At 39.0% G+C, this 22,523-nt stretch overlaps 1 protein-coding gene across 1 annotated transcript; it reads right to left on the bottom strand.

Moving 5' to 3' along the window:
• Positions 1-15,061: 15,061 nt before the first annotated feature.
• LOC141638114 (protein FAR1-RELATED SEQUENCE 5-like) lies at positions 15,062-16,282 on the bottom strand. Its single transcript, XM_074447541.1, has 2 exons — positions 16,276-16,282; positions 15,062-15,756 (listed from the first exon to the last, which is right to left on the bottom strand). Exons 1-2 carry the CDS (start codon positions 16,280-16,282, stop codon positions 15,062-15,064), a joined length of 702 nt encoding a protein of 233 aa, XP_074303642.1.
• Between the last annotated feature and the right edge of the window lie 6,241 nt (positions 16,283-22,523).

The raw sequence follows: 22,523 nt of genomic DNA, 5'->3' as shown, positions 1-22,523 counted from the left end.
GAAGGTCTGTTTGGGGTCTGAAGTTTGGGTACTCGATCGAGTACGTGGGGCACTCGATCGAGTAGCCCGTTACTCGATCGAGTGTGTTTGGGAACTCGATCGAGTGGGTTCCGGGCAGCGTGTTTTCGTGTTTTGAGGTTTAGTATGTGTGTTTATGTTTACCCTTTCTTATATAGCTTCAAGATGCCGCCCAAGAAGACTGCTTTGTATGCGAGAGCTGAGCTCATGACCATGGATGACATCGTTAAGATGTTAGAGCACCAGGATGCTCTTACTGAGACCCTGAAGAGAGTGAATGAGGACAAGGATAAGAATAAGGAGAAGGAGGTTGATTATTCTAAAATCAGCCTCTATATTGCGAGGTTTAACCCGAAAGAGTACAAGGGAGTTGGGGAGCCTAATCTGCTTGATAGTTGGCTGAGAGAGATGGAGAACATCTTAGACTTGGTTCATTGTCCTGATGAGATGAGAGTGGAACAGGCTGCGTTCTATCCGAGGGAGGCGGTAGGGCAAGTGGTGGGATTCGGTGAAGGTGAGTGCTAAGGAAATATATACCAACCAAGGCTTACCCGTTATACCTTGGGAGGAGTTTCGTAGGGTGAGAGAAAGGAGTTTGTACTTAACATGTGAGAAGTAAGTTGAGAGAAGAGTTTGATGGTTTTAAGATGATCGCCGAGATGTCCGTGGCTGAGTACTACAGGCTGTTCAATGAGAAGTCTAGGTATCTTTGAGGACATGGGTTTGAGTGAGGAGAATTTGGCATTGAGGTTTAAGAGGGGGTTGACCACCAAGATTATGGATAAGTTACCCGTGGGGATCCTTACCGATGTTAAGGAAGCTTATGAGAGGGGCGGGAGAGCGGAGAGGTTGGTGGAGATGGCTCGGAGGTCGGGTGGTGAGAAGAGGAAGTCCGAGAGCGAGGGTGGTGGCCAATCGAATCACGAGAAAGGCAACCACAATCGATCTAAAGGATTTTCTTCTGGGTCCGGGTTTAGTCTTTGGGGCTTCCTTTGGGCGTGGCTGGAAGTGTGAGTAATAGTTGGGGAGTGAACTGCTATGGTTGTGGTGGTGTAGGCCACAAGAGACATGAGTGCACGAGTGCACCGGATCTTTCGAGACTCCGCACGAGCTTCGCGAGCAACATGACCGGGCGGATCATGGCCAAACCGGAGAAGTCGAGTTACCAGAGTGGAGGCAACCGCAACGGCGGTAATTCTTATCGAAAAACACCGACGAACAACAACAACAATCAAAGGTCGGGTGCTTAGCCGACCGCATCACCAAGATTATCCAGGAGGTGGACGAAAGACCAAAGTGGCAAGTTATTCATGATGGAGAAGAAGGCAAACGAGGAAGATGCGCACGTTATCACCGGTACATTCCTTGTTAATGGTATTCCTACCTTTGTTTTGTTCGATTCGGGGGCTTCTCAGTCGTTTGTGTCTTCGAGTCATGTTAAACAGTTGGGTTTGAGAGTATATGAATCTGTTAGTGAGCAAGTTTTCATACCTTCGGGTGAGTCCGTATCGTGTGGGAGATTGTTTAGAGATGTATCTTTGATAGTTGGGCAAGTTGATTTCCCTGTAGACTTGCTAGAGTTTCCTTTAACGGTTTTGAGATGATAGTTGGGATGGATTGGTTAGGAAAGTATAAAGCTAAGATAGACTGTCATCAAAAGAAAGTGTCCTTAAGAGGTCCAAAGGGTGTTAGTGTGTCTTATCGTGGGTTTCTAGTCAAACCCAAAGTTAAGTTGATTGCAAATTGTTACCTTGAAGTCTTATCTGAGGAAGGGATGTCCTTTGATCCTGTGCCATGTGAGAGATGACCGGATAGAGATTCCGACAATTGATGAGATACCAGTGGTGGGAGAGTTTGCAGATGTTTTTCCGGAGGAGATTCCGGGGTTGCCACCGAAGAGGGAGATAGATTTCACCGTTGAGTTGAAGCCGGGGACGGGGCCAATCTCTAAGGCACCGTACCGTATGGGTCCTAAGGAGATGGAGGAGCTTAGGAAGCAGTTGGATGATTTGATAGAGAAGGGATACATTAGACCAAGTGTATCGCCTTGGGGAGCACCCGTTCTTTTCGTGAAGAAGAAAGATGGGAGCTTGAGGCTGTGCATAGATTACAGGAGCCGAACCGTGTGACGATAAAGAACAAGTACCCTTTGCCAAGGATAGATGACCTGTTTGATCAGTTGAGTGGTGCAACAGTCTTTTCTAAGATTGATTTGAGGTCGGGGTACCATCAGGTGAAGATTAGAGAGGTGGACATACCAAAGACAGCTTTGTTGGGGTTGGTGTCCTTAACAGTTAGTGCAAGGACTTATAAACCTCTAAAAGGATCAAAGGGCATACTTTTGGTATTATTATCAGTTGATCCACGTTTATCAATAACGGTTGGCTTGCTAGATAAGTTTGACGTTATTGTCATACAGATGGCGGTGATCAACTGGTCCCTAAAAGTCACACCTATAGGATACGTTTGAGAGATGTGACGGTATGAAAATACAGTCATGTAGATGCCAAATTTTGACTAACCAGTTAGTCCGAGTTATTTGACTAGTAATTAGTCAAAATGTGATGTTGAGATATTATATTTAATACGGATTAAATATTATGGGCTAAGGCGAATTAACCAGTTAATTCGTAAAATTAAATATAAGCGTTTTATATTTGATTAATGTATATTGAATTTAATTATACAATATCGTCTTAGTCGGACATGTATTAATACTTCAACTAACCCGTGTTATTAGTTGATGTTTTAATAGCCGATAACCGATGACGATTTATAATAAACCGCGTCATATACATTTAGTCATTTGGGTACGGACTACGAGTTAAAATGAAGAGGAAATGGAAAAGCCCATTTCCTCCCCATGGACTCGGTTTGGCCGAGATTAGGAGAACAAAAGGGAGAGCTTCTCCTCCCTTCTAACCTAATGATCATTAGTGAAAAATAATTAGGGTTTTGGAGACATTTTCTCTCTGAAACCTAGATCTCACATCTCGAAAACCTCACAACAAGTTCTCTCAATATTGCAAGGCAATCAGAGAACACCTACTAGCACAAGGGCATTTCTCAGACGGTCTTGGGTGCAACAATTAGGAGGGAATCTCTGATGATTTATGTTCTTTACGCCGTGCATCAAAGGACCCGAGGTTGATTCTTTATCTTTGTCGTTTCTCTATTGTATTTATGTTTTATGACGATATTCGCATGTTAAATTTACGTTATAGTCCTAAATTTAGAGGGTCTTATACGGATATTACCTCACAAGTGGTATCAGAGCGAGGCCACGTAAATTTTCTTTGTGATTTTTCATAAAACGATTTTTGAAACGGTAGCTTTTGTCTCGAAATCCGTGCCTTGTATACACGGATGTTGCGTTTTTGTTGAAACCGTGACATGTTTTACACGGTTGATTCGCTTTTTCCGTTTTGTTCTTTTACATATTGTTATTTTATACGGAGATTATAATAATATGTCACGTTTTATCAAATTGTTAAATTGTTTTGATGTGGTTTTGATCAATTTTGCAATTGTTTTGTTTCGTCAAAACTGTTTTCACGAGGGTTTTGTATTTTCCAGAAATTTTTGTCCTCGATCGAACATGTTTTTGCTCGATCGAGAGCTTTTTCTGTCTTGTTTTTTGTTCGATCGAGTCCCTGCTGTACTCGATCGACCCCTTTCTAAACCCCTCTGCTCGATCGAGTTGTCTTCGTACTCGATCGAGCAGATTTGCTGATATAAGTACTCGATCGACCACTAGTTTAGTCGATCGAGCACTTCCTGATTGGCAAACCCCTCGATCGAATGGCAGCCTCATTCGATCGAGCCCTCTTGTTCCTCGATCGAGCACTTATGTCCTTGGATCGAGGGATTTTGTTTTGGCAGCTTTGAAAATTTATTCTTTTTGCTTTAAATTTTCTTTTGGCCTTAATATGTACTTTATACGGATATTGTACACTCGCTATGATTGTGAAACGGTTCACACACGTACCATTAAGTTATTTTAACGTGTATTTAAAGTAACGGACTGTATTAGATTAAAATTAAATTGATAGAAGCAGTTTTATCACATGAATTTTAATCAATAAAAGGTGGTTTGGATAAATTTAACATAATCACAGAATTATGTCACGAATGAATTTGTTTTTAGTTGATGCATTTAATTATCGTTTTGTTGAATGCCTTGAATGCCTTTTATTACGTATTTATTTTATTTTGCAAACGGTTGTAACTTAGTGTGGCCTTAGTAGAACGTGTTACCGTAATGATGGAACACGGTCTTGGTTGTATTTTGAGATCTCGTATCTCCATTTTATTTCTTTTAATTACAGTTTTTAATAATTAGAATGTAAATAGGTTTATATTTGTAATTTTAAATTGTAATTTTTGAGAAGACCAAAGATGGAGACCGGATGCTCACTCCCGCTACTTGGATCAAGATGGAACATCAAGACAAGCTTCTCGGGTCCAACGGTGGATTCCAAAGTTGTTTTATGTTTTATTTTACTAGGATAGGCCACACTAGGAATTTTTATTTACGTATTGCTTTCTTTTATTTATTTTTCCGTAACGATAGTATGCATCATTTTCCGCCTAAAAACCAAACCACCTAATAATTGCATGAAAACTGACACATATAGAGGTCACGAGTTAGTTTTCATTGACATTCTCATGTCACACGATTTTTAAGCCATCATCCAAATTAATTCATTCACACAGACGCTAGTTATTCGTTCACTTAATATGAATTATAATTTAGTTGATGGGATCTTCCTCGTATAAACAAAAATTGAGAACGGTCTTTATAGGTCAAACTCCAATGAGTCCCTTCTTCGTCGGTATGCATAATATGACCCCTTCTACGTCGGGTAAGTTGGAACCGATTGACCTATTTTATCTCAACACTATGGTCACTCGTACGATCCTGTGACTATGGTGGACTATAGATAGGATTTACGGAAATCTATCGACCAAGAGTTATTCCGGAAGAATTAGCTAAACAGTTGGCTTATCAATTTACAGAAATTGAGTCTTGGGATCACTTGTATCATTCTTGAGGGAGATCAATTATGCAAGTGCATTGAGTCGACATGTTAAAATGAATTTTAAATAGACTTAAATCACCTCGATGAGTTGCTTATTTCGTTTTTGTTTTTCTTTCTTTTTCAGTGTAGATCACGAATTTTAACTGCTAATAACAAATGGCTGGTTCTACTGATAACCCAATGCCAAGTGCCACATTGGACCGTGAGTCCTGGCTTCGGATCTTCATGAATCAGATGAATCAGTCAACTCGATCAAGAATGATGGATCAAACTTCGGAGACTCGGGAGGCGGCATTACGGAATGTCGCTGGCGCAACGACGGAAGCTCAAATATCTATTAGAGCCCCTCCCGCAAACCCAGTCCCACGGCTAGAGCCGCTGAAATCACCAAGTTTAATGATTTCTGTATGGAAGCGGGTGCGATTAAAAACGTACTCATTTTTGCAATGGAATCCAATTTGCAGAAACGCTTCATAGCCCATGGTGCAAACAAGATTTTCACCACGCTCACCAAGGAATTCTCGAAAGCACCGAGAATCGTGACCTATGAGCATACCACTCGCTTCTTTGATGCGAGACTCCGAAAGGGCCAACCAGTTAGCCCACACATTCTCAAAGATGATTGAGAATGTCGAGAAGTCGAGACCTTTGATTGTACGATCAGCGAGAACATTGTAATCGACCGCATACTTCACTCACTCCACGATGGTTATTCGCAATTTAGAGCGAATTACTATATGAATGATTTGAAGAAAACTCCCCATGAACTGCACTCCCTCCTCGTACAGACCGAGAAGGACATGAAGTTCAGTGGGAGCATGAAACAGGATGTTCTCGTTGTGACAAACAAGGGAAAGGGTAAGGGCAAAGCTCGTGCAAACCTAGCGATGAGGTAAGGCGAAGTTCAAGAAGTCGGGTTCGGGTAAGAGTGGGCCTGGTGAGTCGAGCACCTCATCAGCACGACAAAAGAGCAAGAATGAAAACATGGAATGCCATCACCGCCACAAGACTCGGGCATTGGAGACGCACATGTCCTGTTTATCATGAGGACTTAAAGGCAGGTCGTGTTAAACCTGTTGGTATGTCTTCTTCTTCTACTTTTATTCATATGATTGAGATTAACCACGCAAGTTACGGAACTTGGGTACTTGATACTGGTTGTGGTTCTCATCTGTGTAATCATGTGCAGGGGCTCCGAAACATCGAACCCCTCGTAAAGGGTGAGGTGGACCTGCGTGTCGGGAATGGAGCAAGAGTGGCTGCCGTCTCGAGGGGAACATATGTGATCCAGCTTCCTAGCGGATTTGAGTTATCATTATATGATTGCTATTATGTACCCAGTCTTTCGAAAAACATTATTTCAGTTTCTGCACTTGACAAACTTGGTTTTTCATTTGTAATAGAGAATAATACTTGCATTTTCTCTTTACACGATATGATTTATGGCAAGGCAGTCTCCATGAATGGAATTTATGTTTTAGATCAGACCACCGAAATATTACACGTAATGAATAAAAAGGTAAAGGTTGGTGACAAAGATCAAACGTATCTATGGCACTGCCGTATGGGACACATTAATGAGAAACGCGTAAAAATTTCATCAAAAATGGAGCTATCTCGGCCTTTGATTTTCAATCATTTGGCACGTGTGAATCATGTCTCATCGGTAAGATGACTCGTATTTCCTTCAAAGGTGTTGGAATGCGCGCTGCTGACCTATTAGGACTCATACACACGGATGTATGTGGCCCTATGTCAATCACCGCACGAGAAGGCTATAGGTATTTCATCACTTTCACGGACGATTTAAGTAGATATGGCTATGTCTACTTAATGAAGCACAAAAGTGAATCCTTTGAGAAATTCAAAGAATACCAGAATAGGGTACAGAACCTATTAGGTAGAAAGATTAAAACACTGGGTTCGGATCGTGGTGGCGAGTATCTTTCTCACGAGTTTGATCAACACCTCAAAGATCGTGGGATTGCCTTACGTTAACTCCACCGAACACCTCAATTGAATGGTGTGTCCGAACGGAGAAATCGAACACTACTTGATATGGTTCGATCCATGATGAGTCACACGGTTTTACCTGATTCATTATGGGGTTATGCTCTTTTGTCAGCCGCTCTAATACTTAACCGAAGTCCGTCTAAAGCTGTTGACAAGACTTCATATGAACTATGGAAGGGAACGGTCCCTAACTTGTCCTTTATACGGGTTTGGGGCTGCGAGGCTTATGTCAAGTGGAGACCTGAAGATAAGCTCGGCCCGCGATCGGTCAAGACATACTTTATAGGTTATCCTAAAGGAACACTTGGTCATTACTTCTATTCGCCAACCGAACAACGTGTTTTTGTTGCGGCTGGTGCGACATTCTTAGAGAAGGAATTTCTCGAGAATGCAAAGAGTGATAGAACCTTCGACCTGTCGGAGATTCCAGAACCAAACACCGAGCAACCATTGGAGGAACCTGTTCCTTCAATCCCGGCTGCGGTGAATATTCCTGAGGAACCTAGGAGGTCGGGAAGAGTATCTATTCCTCCGCATGATACATTGGTATGGTCGAGGAACATGACATAGATGACGTTCTACTCTTAACGAGTAGTGAACCCGCAACCTATAAAGGTGCCATGACTAGTTCTGACTCAAAGCTATGGCTTGAGGCCATGCAATCCGAGATGGACTCCATGTATGAGAACAACGTGTGGGATCTTGTTGACTTACCTGCTAAGGTTCGTCCCCTTCAATGCAAATGGCTTTACAAGATAAAGCATTCTGTGGAAGGTCAACAAGATATCTATAAAGCACGACTAGTTGCTAAAGGTTTCACCCAAGTGCCAGGCTTGCACTACGATAAAATTTTCGCACCCGTAGTCATGCTGCGTTCCATTCGGATTATCTTAGCGATTGCCGCTTTTCATGACTATGAAATTTGGCAAATGGATGTGAAAACCGCCTTCTTAAACGGTCTTTTGGAGGAAGAGTTGTACATGGTACAACCCGAAGGTTTCATCGATCCAGTACATCCTAAGAAAGTATGCAAACTTAAGCGTTCCATTTATGGACTTAAGCAAGCATCAAGGAGTTGGAATCATCGCTTCGACCAAGTGATAAAAGAAAATGGATTTACTCGATCGGTCGAGGAACCATGTCTATATATCAAGTCGAGTGGGAGCAAGATTGTCTTCCTAATATTGTATGTTGACGACATACTCCTGATTGGGAATGACATACCTCTCTTATCTTCGGTGAAAGTATGGTTGAAGAACCATTTCCAGATGAAAGATCTGGGTGAGGCACAAAGAATTCTAGGCATCCGTATCTATCGAGATAGATCACGACGGATGTTATCTCTCAGTCAGGAGTCTTACATAGACAAAGTCCTAGAGAGATTCAAAGATGACTAACTCCAAGAAGGGGTTCCTTCCTATGGCTCCAGGGGTGCATCCGAGCAAGTCTCGTGCACCGAGACACCGGAAGAGAAAGAGCGCATGACACGGATTCCTTATGCTTCGGCTATAGGATCAATCATGTATGCCATGATATGCACACGTCCGGACGTGGCATATGCATTGAGTATGACAAGTCGATTCCAATAGCATCCAGGTGAATCACATTGGCTGGCTGTCAAGAACATTCTTAAGTACCTACGGAGGACTAAAGATTGGGCATTGACTTATGGAGGCGAACAAAAGCTATGCGCAACCTAAGGTTCTGTGCAGATGCTAGCTTCCAAACGGATCGTGATGACTCGAAATCTCGATCGGATTCGTTTTTACTCTTAATGGCGCTGCATCACCGGAAGAGTTCGAAACAAACTATTACAAAGAGATTCTACGACGAGTCCGAGTACTATGCCGCGTCTGAAGCTACAAAGGAAGCGATATGGATGCGTCAATTCTTACATGGGCTATCTGTAGTGCCTAGTTCGAATGACCCGATCACCATCTATTGCGACAATAGTGGTGCCATCTTCCAAGCTAAGGAGCCAAAGTCTAGCAGCAAGTCTAGACATGTACAACGGAAAGCTCATCTAATCAGAGATTACGTGGAGCAAAAGGAAGTAGTGATAGAAAAGATTGCTACAGATGATAACATATCAGATCCTCTCACTAAAGCATTACGACAAGATAAGCATGAAGGGCACGTAAATTCCATGGGAATCAAACGTGTTCCTGAGTTGTAGTACTTTTTATGGATTAGATTCATTCGCTTTTGTACTCTATACAACATCATCGTTTTGATATTTTATATATATTTTGTTTTTCATGTGGATTTGTACGACAAATTTTGAACACCACAAAGTGAACTGAACGAACATTATATTTTTCAGTCCTTAATTGCCCACATGAGCTGATAACTCTGGCAATTATTTTGTGACGTTGGTTGATGGTGGGTTCAACGAGCCATAAGTCAACCGGTTGACTGACCAATCACAGAGGCGATTTATACGGATATTTCGTAGGACACTATTGTGACATCGACGTGGAGTCCTAAATGTTTTATAACATTCCGTGCCCGGTCGTGGATAGGACCTCCATGGTGATCCTAAGAGTCGATTCTTTTGACTATCGACTGTCTCTTGAGACTACGGCAGATTTTGGGTGACTTTGGTTTCTTTCTCACGGTCATCCGTAACAGGGGGCCAAGTAGATTTTTTCTGGGTCATTTCATGCTGTGCTTAGATCGGAAGGAGTCGAGTTGAAGGAAATATTCAGCCTTTATCAGGTACTCGATATTTCTCGGGGCCACTCGAGGAGTCAGAATCGAAATGCATGGCCATGCTCGGATACGGATTCGTTTTATCAGTTAAGTTACTCTCTAGTCGGGGAAACCACTCTAGATACAGATCGATTGTAAAATACGACCTTTGTGGATCCGGATCTGCAAATTGTTTTACATTGAGTGGGAGAAATTTTAAATGAACATGAGAATCGGTTATCGCACATACACTTGTACGGACAAGTGGGAGTTTGTTGGAGCATGTGTCCTCCAGTTAGTGCGGATAACGTCATTGCACATACACTTGTACGGACAAGTGGGAGCTTGTTGGGGTTGGTGTCCTTAACAGTTAGTGCAAGGACTTATAAACCTCTAAAAGGATCAAAGGGCATACTTTTGGTATTATTATCAGTTGATCCACGTTTATCAATAACGGTTGGCTTGCTAGATAAGTTTGACGTTATTGTCATACAGATGGCGGTGATCAACTGGTCCCTAAAAGTCACACCTATAGGATACGTTTGAGAGATGTGACGGTATGAAAATACAGTCATGTAGATGCCAAATTTGACTAACCAGTTAAATTAGTCCGAGTTATTTGACTAGTAATTAGTCAAAATGTGATGTTGAGATATTATATTTAATACGGATTAAATATTATGGGCTAAGGCGAATTAACCAGTTAATTCGTAAAATTAAATATAAGCGTTTTATATTTGATTAATGTATATTGAATTTAATTATACAATATCGTCTTAGTCGGACATGTATTAATACTTCAACTAACCCGTGTTATTAGTTGATGTTTTAATAGCCGATAACCGATGACGATTTATAATAAACCGCGTCATATACATTTAGTCATTTGGGTACGGACTACGAGTTAAAATGAAGAGGAAATGGAAAAGCCCATTTCCTCCCCATGGACTCGGTTTGGCCGAGATTAGGAGAACAAAAGGGAGAGCTTCTCCTCCCTTCTAACCTAATGATCATTAGTGAAAAATAATTAGGGTTTTTGAGACATTTTCTCTCTGAAACCTAGATCTCACATCTCGAAAACCTCACAATAAGTTCTCTCAATATTGCAAGGCAATCAGAGAACACCTACTAGCACAAGGGCATTTCTCAGACGGTCTTGGGTGCAACAATTAGGAGGGAATCTCTGATGATTTCTGTTCTTTACGCCGTGCATCAAAGGACCCGAGGTTGATTCTTTATCTTTGTCGTTTCTCTATTGTATTTATGTTTTATGACGATATTCGCATGTTAAATTTACGTTATAGTCCTAAATTTAGAGGGTCTTATACGGATATTACCCTACAAGCTTTCACGTCGAGGTATGGCCATTATGAGTATGTGGTGATGCGGTTTGGGTTGTCTAATGCGCCGGCAGTGTTTATGGATTTGATGAACAGAATCTTCAGACAGTTTTTGGACCAGTTTGTAGTGGTATTCATCGACAATATCTTAGTCTACTCTAAGACTAAGGAGGAGCATGAGGAGCATTTGAGGATCGTGTTGCAGACTTTGAGGGATCATGAGTTGTATGCCAAGCTGTCCAAGTGTGAGTTCTGGTTAGAGAAAGTTGCTTTTCTGGGGCATGTGACCTCTAAAGATGGGGTAGCTGTGGATCCGGCGAAGATTGAGGCAGTGACAAAGTGGGAAGCACCAAAGAATGTTGCTGAGGTTAGGAGTTTCTTGGGTTTAGCTGGATACTACAGACGGTTCGTGAAAGATTTCTCCAAGATAGCTAGACCGATGACAGCGTTGATGTGGAAAGAGAACAGGTTTCGTTGGGATGAGAGTTGTGAGACGGCGTTCCAAACATTAAAGGAGCGTTTGACCACATCTCCTGTCCTAGCATTGCCTGAAGGGAGCGAGAACTTTGAGGTTTATACAGATGCCTCGAAGAATGGGCTGGGATGTGTGTTAATGCAGAATGGTAAAGTGATTGCCTATGCTTCTAGGCAGTTGAAGCCTTATGAGGAGAACTACCCTACTCATGATCTGGAGTTGGGTGCCGTGGTGTTTGCTCTCAAGATTTGGAGACATTACTTTTATGGAGCAATCTTTAAGGTATTTTCTGATCACAAGAGTCTTAAGTACATCTTCACGCAGAAGGAGTTGAACATGAGACAGAGGAGGTGGATGGAGTTGATTGGCGATTACGACATGGAAATCATCTACCATGAAGGGAAGGCCAATGTTGTTGCTGATGCTTTGAGTAGGAAGAGTGTACATTCCTTGTGTACAGCTCTATCTTTGATGAGGCTGAGGGATGAGGTAGCGAGCTTTGGGATACATATGATGCGAGAAAGGAGATGCCATGGGTGATATGACAAAGATCGACTTAAGTTTTATGAGGATATTCGAGGTAAACAGGCTTTGGATCCTAAGATAGTTGAGTGGAGAGTCGGAGTAGAAAAGGGACAGGTGTCCCGCTTTTCTATTCATACCGATGGTAGTTTGAGGTTTGATGGTAGGTGGTGTGTTCCTAATGATGAGGAGTTGAAAAAGACGATCATGACAGAGGCGCATTGCACACCATATTCAGTTCATCCAGGTGGAGACAAGCTATACAAGGATTTGAAGAAAACGTTTTGGTGGCACAGGATGAAGAAAGAGACAAATTGAGTTTGTGTCCGTTGTTTGACATGCCAGAGAGTTAAAGGGGAACAGAGACGACCATAAGGTAAGATTCAGGTCTTTAGAGGTGCCTGAGTGGAAGTGGGAATCCATTTCCATGGATTTCATTGTGGGTTTGCCTAAGAGTTAACAAGGTAACAACATGATTTGGGTGATAGTGGATCGTCTGACCAAGTCAGCTCACTTTGTCCCAATGAAAGATACATGGACTAAGGCACAATTGGCTATGGCCTATCGAAAGAACGTGCTTAAGTTACACGGAGTCCCTAAGGACATAGTGTCTGACAGAGATGCGAGGTTTATATCGAGGTTTTGGAAAGAGTTGCAGGAATCGTTGGGAACAACTTTGAAGATGAGTACAAAGATTTCATCCCGCGACGACGGGCGATCGAGAGAACAATCAAGACTCTTGAGGATATGTTGCGAGCTTGTGTGATGGATTTTGGTGGTAGCCGGGAGCGAGGGTTGGACTTGATAGAGTTTTCTTACAACAACAAACTATCACACCGATTGGTATGGCACCGTTTGAGGCTTTGTATGAGAGGAGATGTAGGAGTCCAATCTGTTGGGACGACAGTCTTGGCTTGAGGCATGGTTTTAGGACAAGAGATGGTGCATGAGATGGTGGAACAGATTAAGATGATCGGGAAAGGATGAGAGCAAAACGGGACAGCAAAAAGAGTTATGCAGATCTACATCGCCGGGATATAGAGTTTCAAGTTGGGGACAAGGTTCTTTTGAAAGTTTCTCCTATGCGCGGAGTTATGAGATTTGGGAAGAAAGGCAAGCTAAGTCAGAAGTTTATAGGGCCTTATGAGATCTTAGAGCGAGTTGGGAAGTTGCTTATCGTCGGCTTTACCAAATGCGTTAGAGAGAGTGCATAATGTGTTTCATGTATCGCAGCCGCGAAAGTATGTGAGTGACCCGTCACATGTGTTAGAGGCAGAGAGCTTAGAGCTAGATGAGTCCTTATCATATCTTGAGGTGCCTAAACAGATTCTAGACCGAAAGGTTAGAAAGACTAGGGGTGGTGAGACAGTTTTGCTCAAAATCCTTTGGTCTAACCACGAGACCGAGGAAGCTACATGGGAGCCAGAGGAAGCTATGAAAGAGCGTTACCCTTTCCTCTTTGATCAGGTATGTATGGTTACGGGGACGTAACCTTGTTTCTTTTAGGGGGGTAGGAGATGATCGCGAGCAGTTTTTAAGGTTTTTAAGAGTTTTTATACCTTTCTTAGTATGTTGTGTCAGTATGGTTGTCGGGATGAGTTGGGTTAGTATCATGTTTTATGTTGAATTTTGTTTTGGTTGTGAGTCGGGAATATATGGGAGTACCTTTGTTTAGTAGTGGTTTGAACTTCGGGGACGAAGTTCCTTTTAAGGAGGGAAGACCTAATACTCCGTATTTATAAGTCTTGGGGTACTCTATCGAGTAGGCCTTACTCTGTCGAGTAAGGGTAAGTTGCGAAATAAAATAGTTTCGACTGTTGGGTACTCGATCGAGTAGTCAGGGGTACTCGATCGAGTAATGGGGTACTCGATTGAGTACCTTGGGTACTCGATCGAGTGTCCGGTTTTACGGGGAGTTTTCTCGGGTTTTGTTAATTATGCGATTAAGGTATTTAAGTTTCGTCGTCATTGTTTTAAATCACTTTTACAAAACCTAAATCCCTGTTTAAGAGAGAAAGCAACCAGTTCATCTTCCTAATCGCATTCTTAGCAATTCCCGGAGTTCAAACGGTCAGTTCTTGTCGTTATTCGTATCGTTGAGTTCCTTGCGTCGAGGGAGGAGGGTTCGTAGAAGAGGCTTTTGATACAAACAAGTTGATACCGTCTGATCCGATCAGTGCTTTCCGGGTAGGATTTCCTACTCAGTATTAGTCCCATAATGGGATATTGGTGATGTGTTGTATTTGGTTGTTTGATATGATGATTGTATTGTGTTTGTGGTTGTGATTGCTGTTGATGGTTCTCGAGATGCGTTCTCGGCTGAGTGGGGTCACTTGCGGGAGTGACTTCACGCCTAGTTTCGCCCTTCGTGGAACCCGCCACGGAAGGGGATGTGCACATTAATGGACAGGTTTATCGCTCACTATGTGGAGCGGGGATTTGGTGGGTACGGCCGCGGTCCCCCATCGGCGGTGGTCCAAAGGACGTCGGGATTGAGATGATGGGAATTGGTTGGTTGTGTGTGTGACGCTTAAAGTCAGTCTTTTATCTTATTATTGTTATACATGTTGATTGTGTGATTAGTACTGACCCCGGTGTTGTTTTGTAAACTGCGGTGATCCATTCGGGATGGTGAGCGGATATTGAGCGTATTGAGATGAGTACTGGGATAGCTGGGATGCCACGACATGATGATAGGAGTCTTCCAACTGTAGCCTTTAGTTTATTTACATTTCAGTTAGACAGTCAGTTTGAAATCATGTATCGTACTTTTGGTTTGGTTTTGAGGATTGTATCTATTCACTAAATTATTTATAATAAACATTGTTTCTTTATTGTTGTTTGAATATCATTGCCTCGGGTAACCGAGATGGTAATGTCTTCATACCTGAGTGGTCCTGGTAAGGCACTTGGAGTATGGGGGTGTTACACTTAAGACCTATAAAACACTTTATTTCCCTTCAAAAATTCTTAAAGTCTCTCAAAGAAGCTCCAATATTTTCATAGCCGTCAACATATTCCTTGACGGACCTGAAAGTAGAGGTTGGGCCAATATTGACCTTGCAATTATCAACGATGGTTTGTTTATGTTGCAAAGCAAGGTTTCTACATTTTTTCTGAAATTCTCTATACTTGAGTGGAGAAAGACGGTGGTTATGGGCAGCATGAAACTGATCAACAACAAACAGTGGCACTTGAACTTGGTCAATTTCTTTAATAACAAATTTAAAGAAAATCCTAGCTTTACAACCAATCCTAGTAACCTTAGTCTTCTTCGGATTATAGGCCTTGACCATTGGCTCCTCCTCCTCACCAGTAGTGGGGAATATTGTCGGCTTAGAATCCCTAAATCCTTCCCGGTGACACACAATCAATTTTGTCCTAATATCTCCACTACTACGAAACCTTTTCGTTGAAGATTTCCTTGGTTCAAAACCACATGCTATTGCATAAGTCTCATAAAACTGTATACCCTCGGCTAACGTAGCAAAAATTTGTCCTATCGTAGGTGTAAATTCAGTTGCAATATTCCTGACCCACTCTTCAGAACCTCCAGGGGTCACCATCAAAGAAAGACGATTCCCAGCATGCACCTCATCAACGTCTATGCATTGTGGAGTAGGAGCAGTACCACAGGGGACAACAAATGTATTTTCTACAAAGAAGAGAAGTTGAATAAACAAATTATAACAAATAGAACTAGATTATAACAAAACTATGATATTGTGAAGGATTGAACGACTGAATCTATATTGTGAAGGAATGCATGTGATATTGTGGAACATAAATTGTGATACTGATGAATATAAAACAAATACGCAACCGTATTGCAGCCTATGATACTGTGAAGGAATACATGTGAGATTCTGGAGCATAACAGTGATACAAATATAACAAATATAACTAGATTATAACAAAACTATGATATTCTGAAAGAATGCATGTGGTATTGTGTAACATAAAATGTGATACTGATGAATATAAAATAAATACGCAACCGTATTGCAGCCTATGATACTTTGAAGGAATACATGTGATATTCTAGAGCATAACATCTAATACAAATGCACAGAAACTGATTACAAGTCATGTACTGCAGCCTATGATACTGTAAAGGACTCAATGTGATATTCTGAAGCATAACATGTGATACTAATGCACAGAGAGTAATTACCAGTCATGTACTGCAGCCTATGATACTGTAAAGGACTCAATGTGATATTCTGAAGCATAACATGTGATACTAATGCACAAAAAGTAGTTACGAGTCATGTACTGCAGCCTATGAGACTGTAAATTACTCAATGTGATATTGTAAAAGGGAAACTGATTCTAATGAGCAGTAATCAGGTAAACAAAACTATAAAATGTGATACTATTCAGAATTAATTATGATACTCTACTGAATTAAAAGTGATACAAAGGAAACTGTTAAATAACGATCAAAACATGAAGTAAACACAAGCAGTGAATGCGAAATAAACTTGATGATAAACAAAACAGACAATTAGTACATAATTTTATACGTCAATTAGAAGATGAAGAAAACAGAGAATAAATTTTAACACATCAAATAGCTAAAACTACATGTTGAAGAAAGTAGGTAATCAGTACATGATTTTAATACATAAAATAACACGACTTGATGAATCCGTGACTGATGTTGATGAATTATAACATCAATTATAACAAAAAACCAGTAATTACACAACGAATTCAGTCGAAGATACAATAACAATAAAACATCTTGCAATAAAACAGGAAAACCGAATGAAAAAATTAAAACATAAAATAAAAGAAGCAAAAAACGATGAAATACCTGACATTGAATATGTTAAAATTGAGGAAAAAGGAGATGAAGACGACGGATGATGAAAAAGTCAATGAGAATGAGCAACTGAGACGAATGATGAAGAAAATCGCTGGAAATCGATCACGGATGATGATGAACACAGGTGAAGATGACAACGAGAGCGAAGAAGACGACAACGCGCGAAAAATTGACGGCGTAAGAATGGAAAGCGTGATTGCGGAAGAGAGAGGGAAGAGAGATAAAGTAAATGAATTCAAATGGTGAGTTTGAGCTGATAATAGGGTTTATATAACAAGTTTAGAAATGACGAAAATAACCTTACTAATAGCTTGATATAAAGCAGTATTGTTATGACTCATGTGTGATATTGTAGATGGACTCATGAACTCAAATAATTAGATAGGACTCATGTGATCCTAATTCTATATATATATATATATATATATATATATATATATATATATATATATATATATATATATATATATATATATATATATATATATATATATATATATATATATATATATATAGAGAGAGAGAGAGAGAGAGAGAGAGAGAGAGTTAGGATCCGGTGAAACGATCACTCGGTGAGAACAGTGAGAAACGACTTATAACCATTAAATTAATATTATAATTATACGGGCCGATATAATAAACCCGGAAATTTATTTGGCCAAGTTAACTCCCCTCTCTCTCTCCCCTCATAAACCCAATTCCTGAAAACTCACTCACTGCCAATATTCCCATCTTATACTACTCCAACTTTCCCTCCCTCCTTAAACTCGATTACCATCACCTATTGTCGCCGCTCATTAACGCCGATAAATCACTGACGGAGATTCCCAACGCCAGCACAACTCCTTACCTCCGTCAGTTCCTGGTGATATTACTCGCCGGAAAATAAAGCTAAAAAGTGTATGCAAAATCGCCAGATTTAATGCTGAAAAAACACAAAAAGAGGTCGCCGGTTCTAATATGGTTGTCGACGGTAGAATTAGTGAATATTGCGGAGTTTAGATGTCGGAGATGCACGATGAATGTTGATGCCAGTGATGGTAAGGTGCACGAAATTAATGTATGTGGTTTCTATATTGATGTACCTCAAAGCATTTTTAATGTATCTAGGAACAAATTTGGTGTATTAATGGTAGATACATGATAATAGTTTGCGATACACATAAAATAATGTTGTAGATACATTGTTTGTAAATACATTTTTTGAAGTATCATCAACATCATCATTTGACCACAACCGCCGTCGACATCATTGAAAACACCATCGTCGTCTTGCTTGTGAGAGTCGTCATCCTCAAAGAAAACAACCAGATCTCGCCATTCTCACAAACGCAAGCACCGTGATTCATATTGATTGAACGAGAAACGAAAGACAAAAAGAGGATGAAAGAAAAATAATACTCGTATGCGACTTTGGGAAAGATATAGGGTTTGATTGTTGGTTGAGTTCACATCCGGAAAAGAAAGGTGATAGAGATGGAGATTAATGCACAAAAAAAGATGACGATGTGTGGTTACTGAAAGTATATGTGGGCCTTTGTTAAATATGATTGATTATTTAAAGTTGAGTGTGTGATTAAATAATGGACCGAAGGGAGTTTTTAGCAAGTCCGGTAGTTATGTTTGGTATATAGGTTCGTTCTCACCGTTCTCACTGAGTGTTCGTTCTCACCGGATCTTAACTCTCTCTCTCTCTCTCTCTCTCTCTCTCTCTCTCTCTCTATCTATATATATATATATATATATATATATATATATATATATATAGATATAGATGGAGAGAGAGAGAGAGAGAGAGAGAGAGAGAGAGAAGAGATCATGTAAGGCCATGATATATATTGAGTGCATAAGTTCTATTATGAGCCATTGGATGGAGGGAGATGGAGGGATGAGATGAACCCACCCAAAGTCATTATAAAAGCTAATTAACACACCTTACTAATCCACCATAATTAACCACTAATTTACTATATATTTGTTTTCCACCCACCCATTTCTCTCTCATCTCACACATTTCACTCTTCTCTTCTCTCAAAACCTCAATAAACCCAAAAAATCCAAATAAATCAAAAAACCCAAAAAATCCAAATAAATCAAAAACCCAAAAAACTCATTCATTCATCTCTTCCTCATTCACCACCACCCACCACCATCCTACCCGACACCACCCCACCACCCGCCGCCGCCAACCCCACCGCCGCCGACGTTTTTTTTTTTTTCGTGTTAGTTTTTATGTTTTGAGTTGTTTTTTTCCATTCGTTATTTTTGTTATCTTTTATTTTATTTATTTATTTTTCATTCGTTATTTTTTACTTATTTTCTCAATTCTCGCCTTTTTATAAAAAAAACTCAGATTTGAAATAACACAAACAATAACACTCCCAAAAAAAAATATAAAAAGTGTAATCTTAATTGTAAATTGTATAACTTTAATGTTTTACGAGTATAACTTTAGTCGTAAATTGTATAACTTTAATGTTTTAACGGTACAACTTTTGTATAACTTTTGGTTGTAGTTGTTTTTTTTCTATTTGTTAGTATTAATCTTAGACATATTAAAGTTATTATAATGCATATTTTGACATTTCAAATATCGTCTTGTTTTTTACTTTTACAAATGTCGTTTCTTTAAAATTCGTCTTGTTTTTTTTTATTTTCACAAATGTCGTTTTTTTAAAGTTATTATAAATTTTTCAGTTATGGGCAAAAGTTATACTTTTATGGACTAAAGTTATACAAAAATGGACTAAAGTTATACAAAAATTGCCTAAGGTTATACTGTTATGGACTAAAGTTATACAAAAATAGTCTAAAGTTATACAAAATTTGCCTAAAGTTATACAAATATGGACTGAAGTTATACAAATAAGGACTAAAGTTACAAAAAAACTGACTAAAGTTATACGAATATGGATTAAAGTTATACAAATAAGGACTAAAGTTACACAAAAATGGACTAAAGTTATACAAAAATGGACCAAAGATATACAAATACATTAGGAATGTGTTGAACTTCTACTCAATGAATGTATAACTCTAGTAACGATATGAATAACTTCTACTCAACGAATGTATAACTCCAGTAGAAGTGTGTATAATTTCAATGACTTTAGTCAATTTTTGTATATCTTTAGTCAATTTTTGTATAACCTTAGCCCATTTTTGTATAACTTTTCTCCTTATTTAAATAACTTTAGCCCATTTTTGTATAACTTTAGTCCATTTTTGTATAACTTTATTCCATTTTCGATGAATTAATTGGAATTTATATAAGTTCTTTTTGTATGACTTTAGTCCATATTTGTATAACTTTAGTCCATTTTTGTATAACTTTAGTCCATATTTGTATAACTTTAGTCCTTTTTTGTATAACTTTTGTCCATATTTGTATAACTTTAGTCAATTTTTGTATAACTCTAGGCCTTATTTGTATAACTTTAGTCCTTCATATGTATAACTTTAGTCCAAAAGCGTGTAACTTTAGTCCAAAATCCTATAACTTTAATCCAACAAACTTATAACTTTTGTCCAAACGTATAACGTTAGTTCAAAATTGTATAACTTTAGTCCAAAATTGTATAATTGTAGTCCAAAATTGTATAACTTTAGTCTAAAAATAAAAAACCAACAAAACTGAAAAAATAAAAACCAAATAGATATAAAAAATAAAAACCATCTAGTTCTAAAAAAGAAAAATCAACAAATCTGAAAAAATAAACAAGATGTATATCGTGTATATAACTTTAAAAAAAGAAAAGAAGTATAACTTTAATGCATGCAGTGTATAACTTTAATAGACAAGATGTATAACTTTAATGCACGCAGTGTATAACTTAAATAGACAAGATGTAGAACTTTAATCCAAAATTTGTGTAACTTCAATTTATACAATGTATAACTTTAGTAGTTAATAGTATAACTTTATTTTGATTATTGTATAACTTCAGCCCAAAATATGAAACTTGAAAAATAATAAATTAGAAAATAAAATACAATAATAAATAATCTAACAAAAAATATAGTGGACTGAAAAAAGAAGATCTGAAAAAAAAATAATAACAATAATAACAATAACCGAATACCAAATTCCTAATACCAATAATAAAAACCAAATAACAATAATAACAATAACAAAACAAAAAACCAAATAACAATAAAAAAAACAACACCCACAAAAAAACAACAATCACAGAAAAACAACATAAAACCAAACGAAAATTAAAAAAAAAAAAGGGACGAAAAAAAAGAACGAAAATAAGGAGAAAGGAAGAGCAGGGAGGGAGAAAGGAAAAAGGAGAAAGACAAAAAAACAACAATCACAGGGAAAACAAAAAAAAAAAACCAAACGAAAAAAAAAATCATATAACTTTAATGTTTTAAGGGTATAACTTTAGTGTAAAAAGGGTATAACTTTAGATGTTAATAGTGTAACTTCAATTTATACAACGTATAACTTTAGATGTTAATAGTGTAACTTTAATGTAAAAATGGTATAACTCTAGTCATAAATAGTATGACATTAATATTTTAAGGGTATAACTTTAGTCGTAAATAATATAACTTTAATGTTTTAAGGATATAACAAGACACAAAAAAAGAATATAGTATGTATTTTAAATGAGAAATCTGAAAAAGAGTAAAAAAGAGTTTTTTTTTTTAAATCAGAATTTTTTTAAAAAAAAAATACAACAAAACGAAGACGAAATCTGAAACAGCTAAAAAATACAACAAAGTAATAAACACAAAAAACATAAAACAATTCAATTAAAAAAAAAACGAGATCTGTCAAGAACAACAACAAACAAACAAAAGCAAACAATAACAATAACAAAATCAAAACATGACACAAATCATCCTACAATAACAATAACAAATAAGATTTGAAAAAAAAAAAAAGAGATCTAAGTAGAAGGAGAAGGCGCGGTCTGGTGGTTGCGGTGATTGAGGAGAGGAGGGAGGACGGCTGGTGGAAGGTCGTCGGTGTGTGGCGGCAGCAAGGAGGGCGTCGTCGGAGGGAGGTCGGGATCTGGGTGTTGCGGGGTCATTGGTCGGAGGGAGGTGGTCTGGTGGTGGGCTCCGGATCTGGGCGGGTGAGGAGGTGGTGGGCTGGTGGTCTGGTGAGGTGGAGGTGGCGGCAGGGTGGTGTATGGCGGCCGAGAAGGAAGGAGGAAATGGGAGGCAGTGACGGGATGGTGTCGGGATGAGAGAAGGAGGCTGCGGTGGTGGTGGTGGTTGCGGTGGTGTCAGTTCGAATGGAGGGAGACGGAGGTGTATGTTACTTTATTGTTGTTTTTTTTCCCAGATTCAAGAAGAAGAATAGTTTTTTGATTGGGTTTTTATTGTTTGTTGATGAACAAAAGAGTATTTGTTTGGTTTTTGTTTTTATTTTTTGGGTTTTTTTTGTTGGGAGAGAATGAATCAGGAGAGAGGGGGTGAATGATTGAAGAAGGTGAATGAATGAAATGGATGATGAGTGAGTGAGTGAGTAGGGAGATTAGAATGGAGAAGGAGTTATACAAGATTAGAAGGAGTTATACAAGGATTAGGGAGGGAGTTTTATGACCCTTCAATGAGATGTAATCTCATCCCTC

This window comes from Silene latifolia, unplaced genomic scaffold (genome assembly GCF_048544455.1).
Source record: "Silene latifolia isolate original U9 population unplaced genomic scaffold, ASM4854445v1 scaffold_180, whole genome shotgun sequence".
Taxonomy (NCBI): domain Eukaryota; kingdom Viridiplantae; phylum Streptophyta; class Magnoliopsida; order Caryophyllales; family Caryophyllaceae; genus Silene; species Silene latifolia.
Note: the sequence above shows the minus strand (reverse complement) of the source record. Positions and strands in the feature narration are given on the sequence as shown.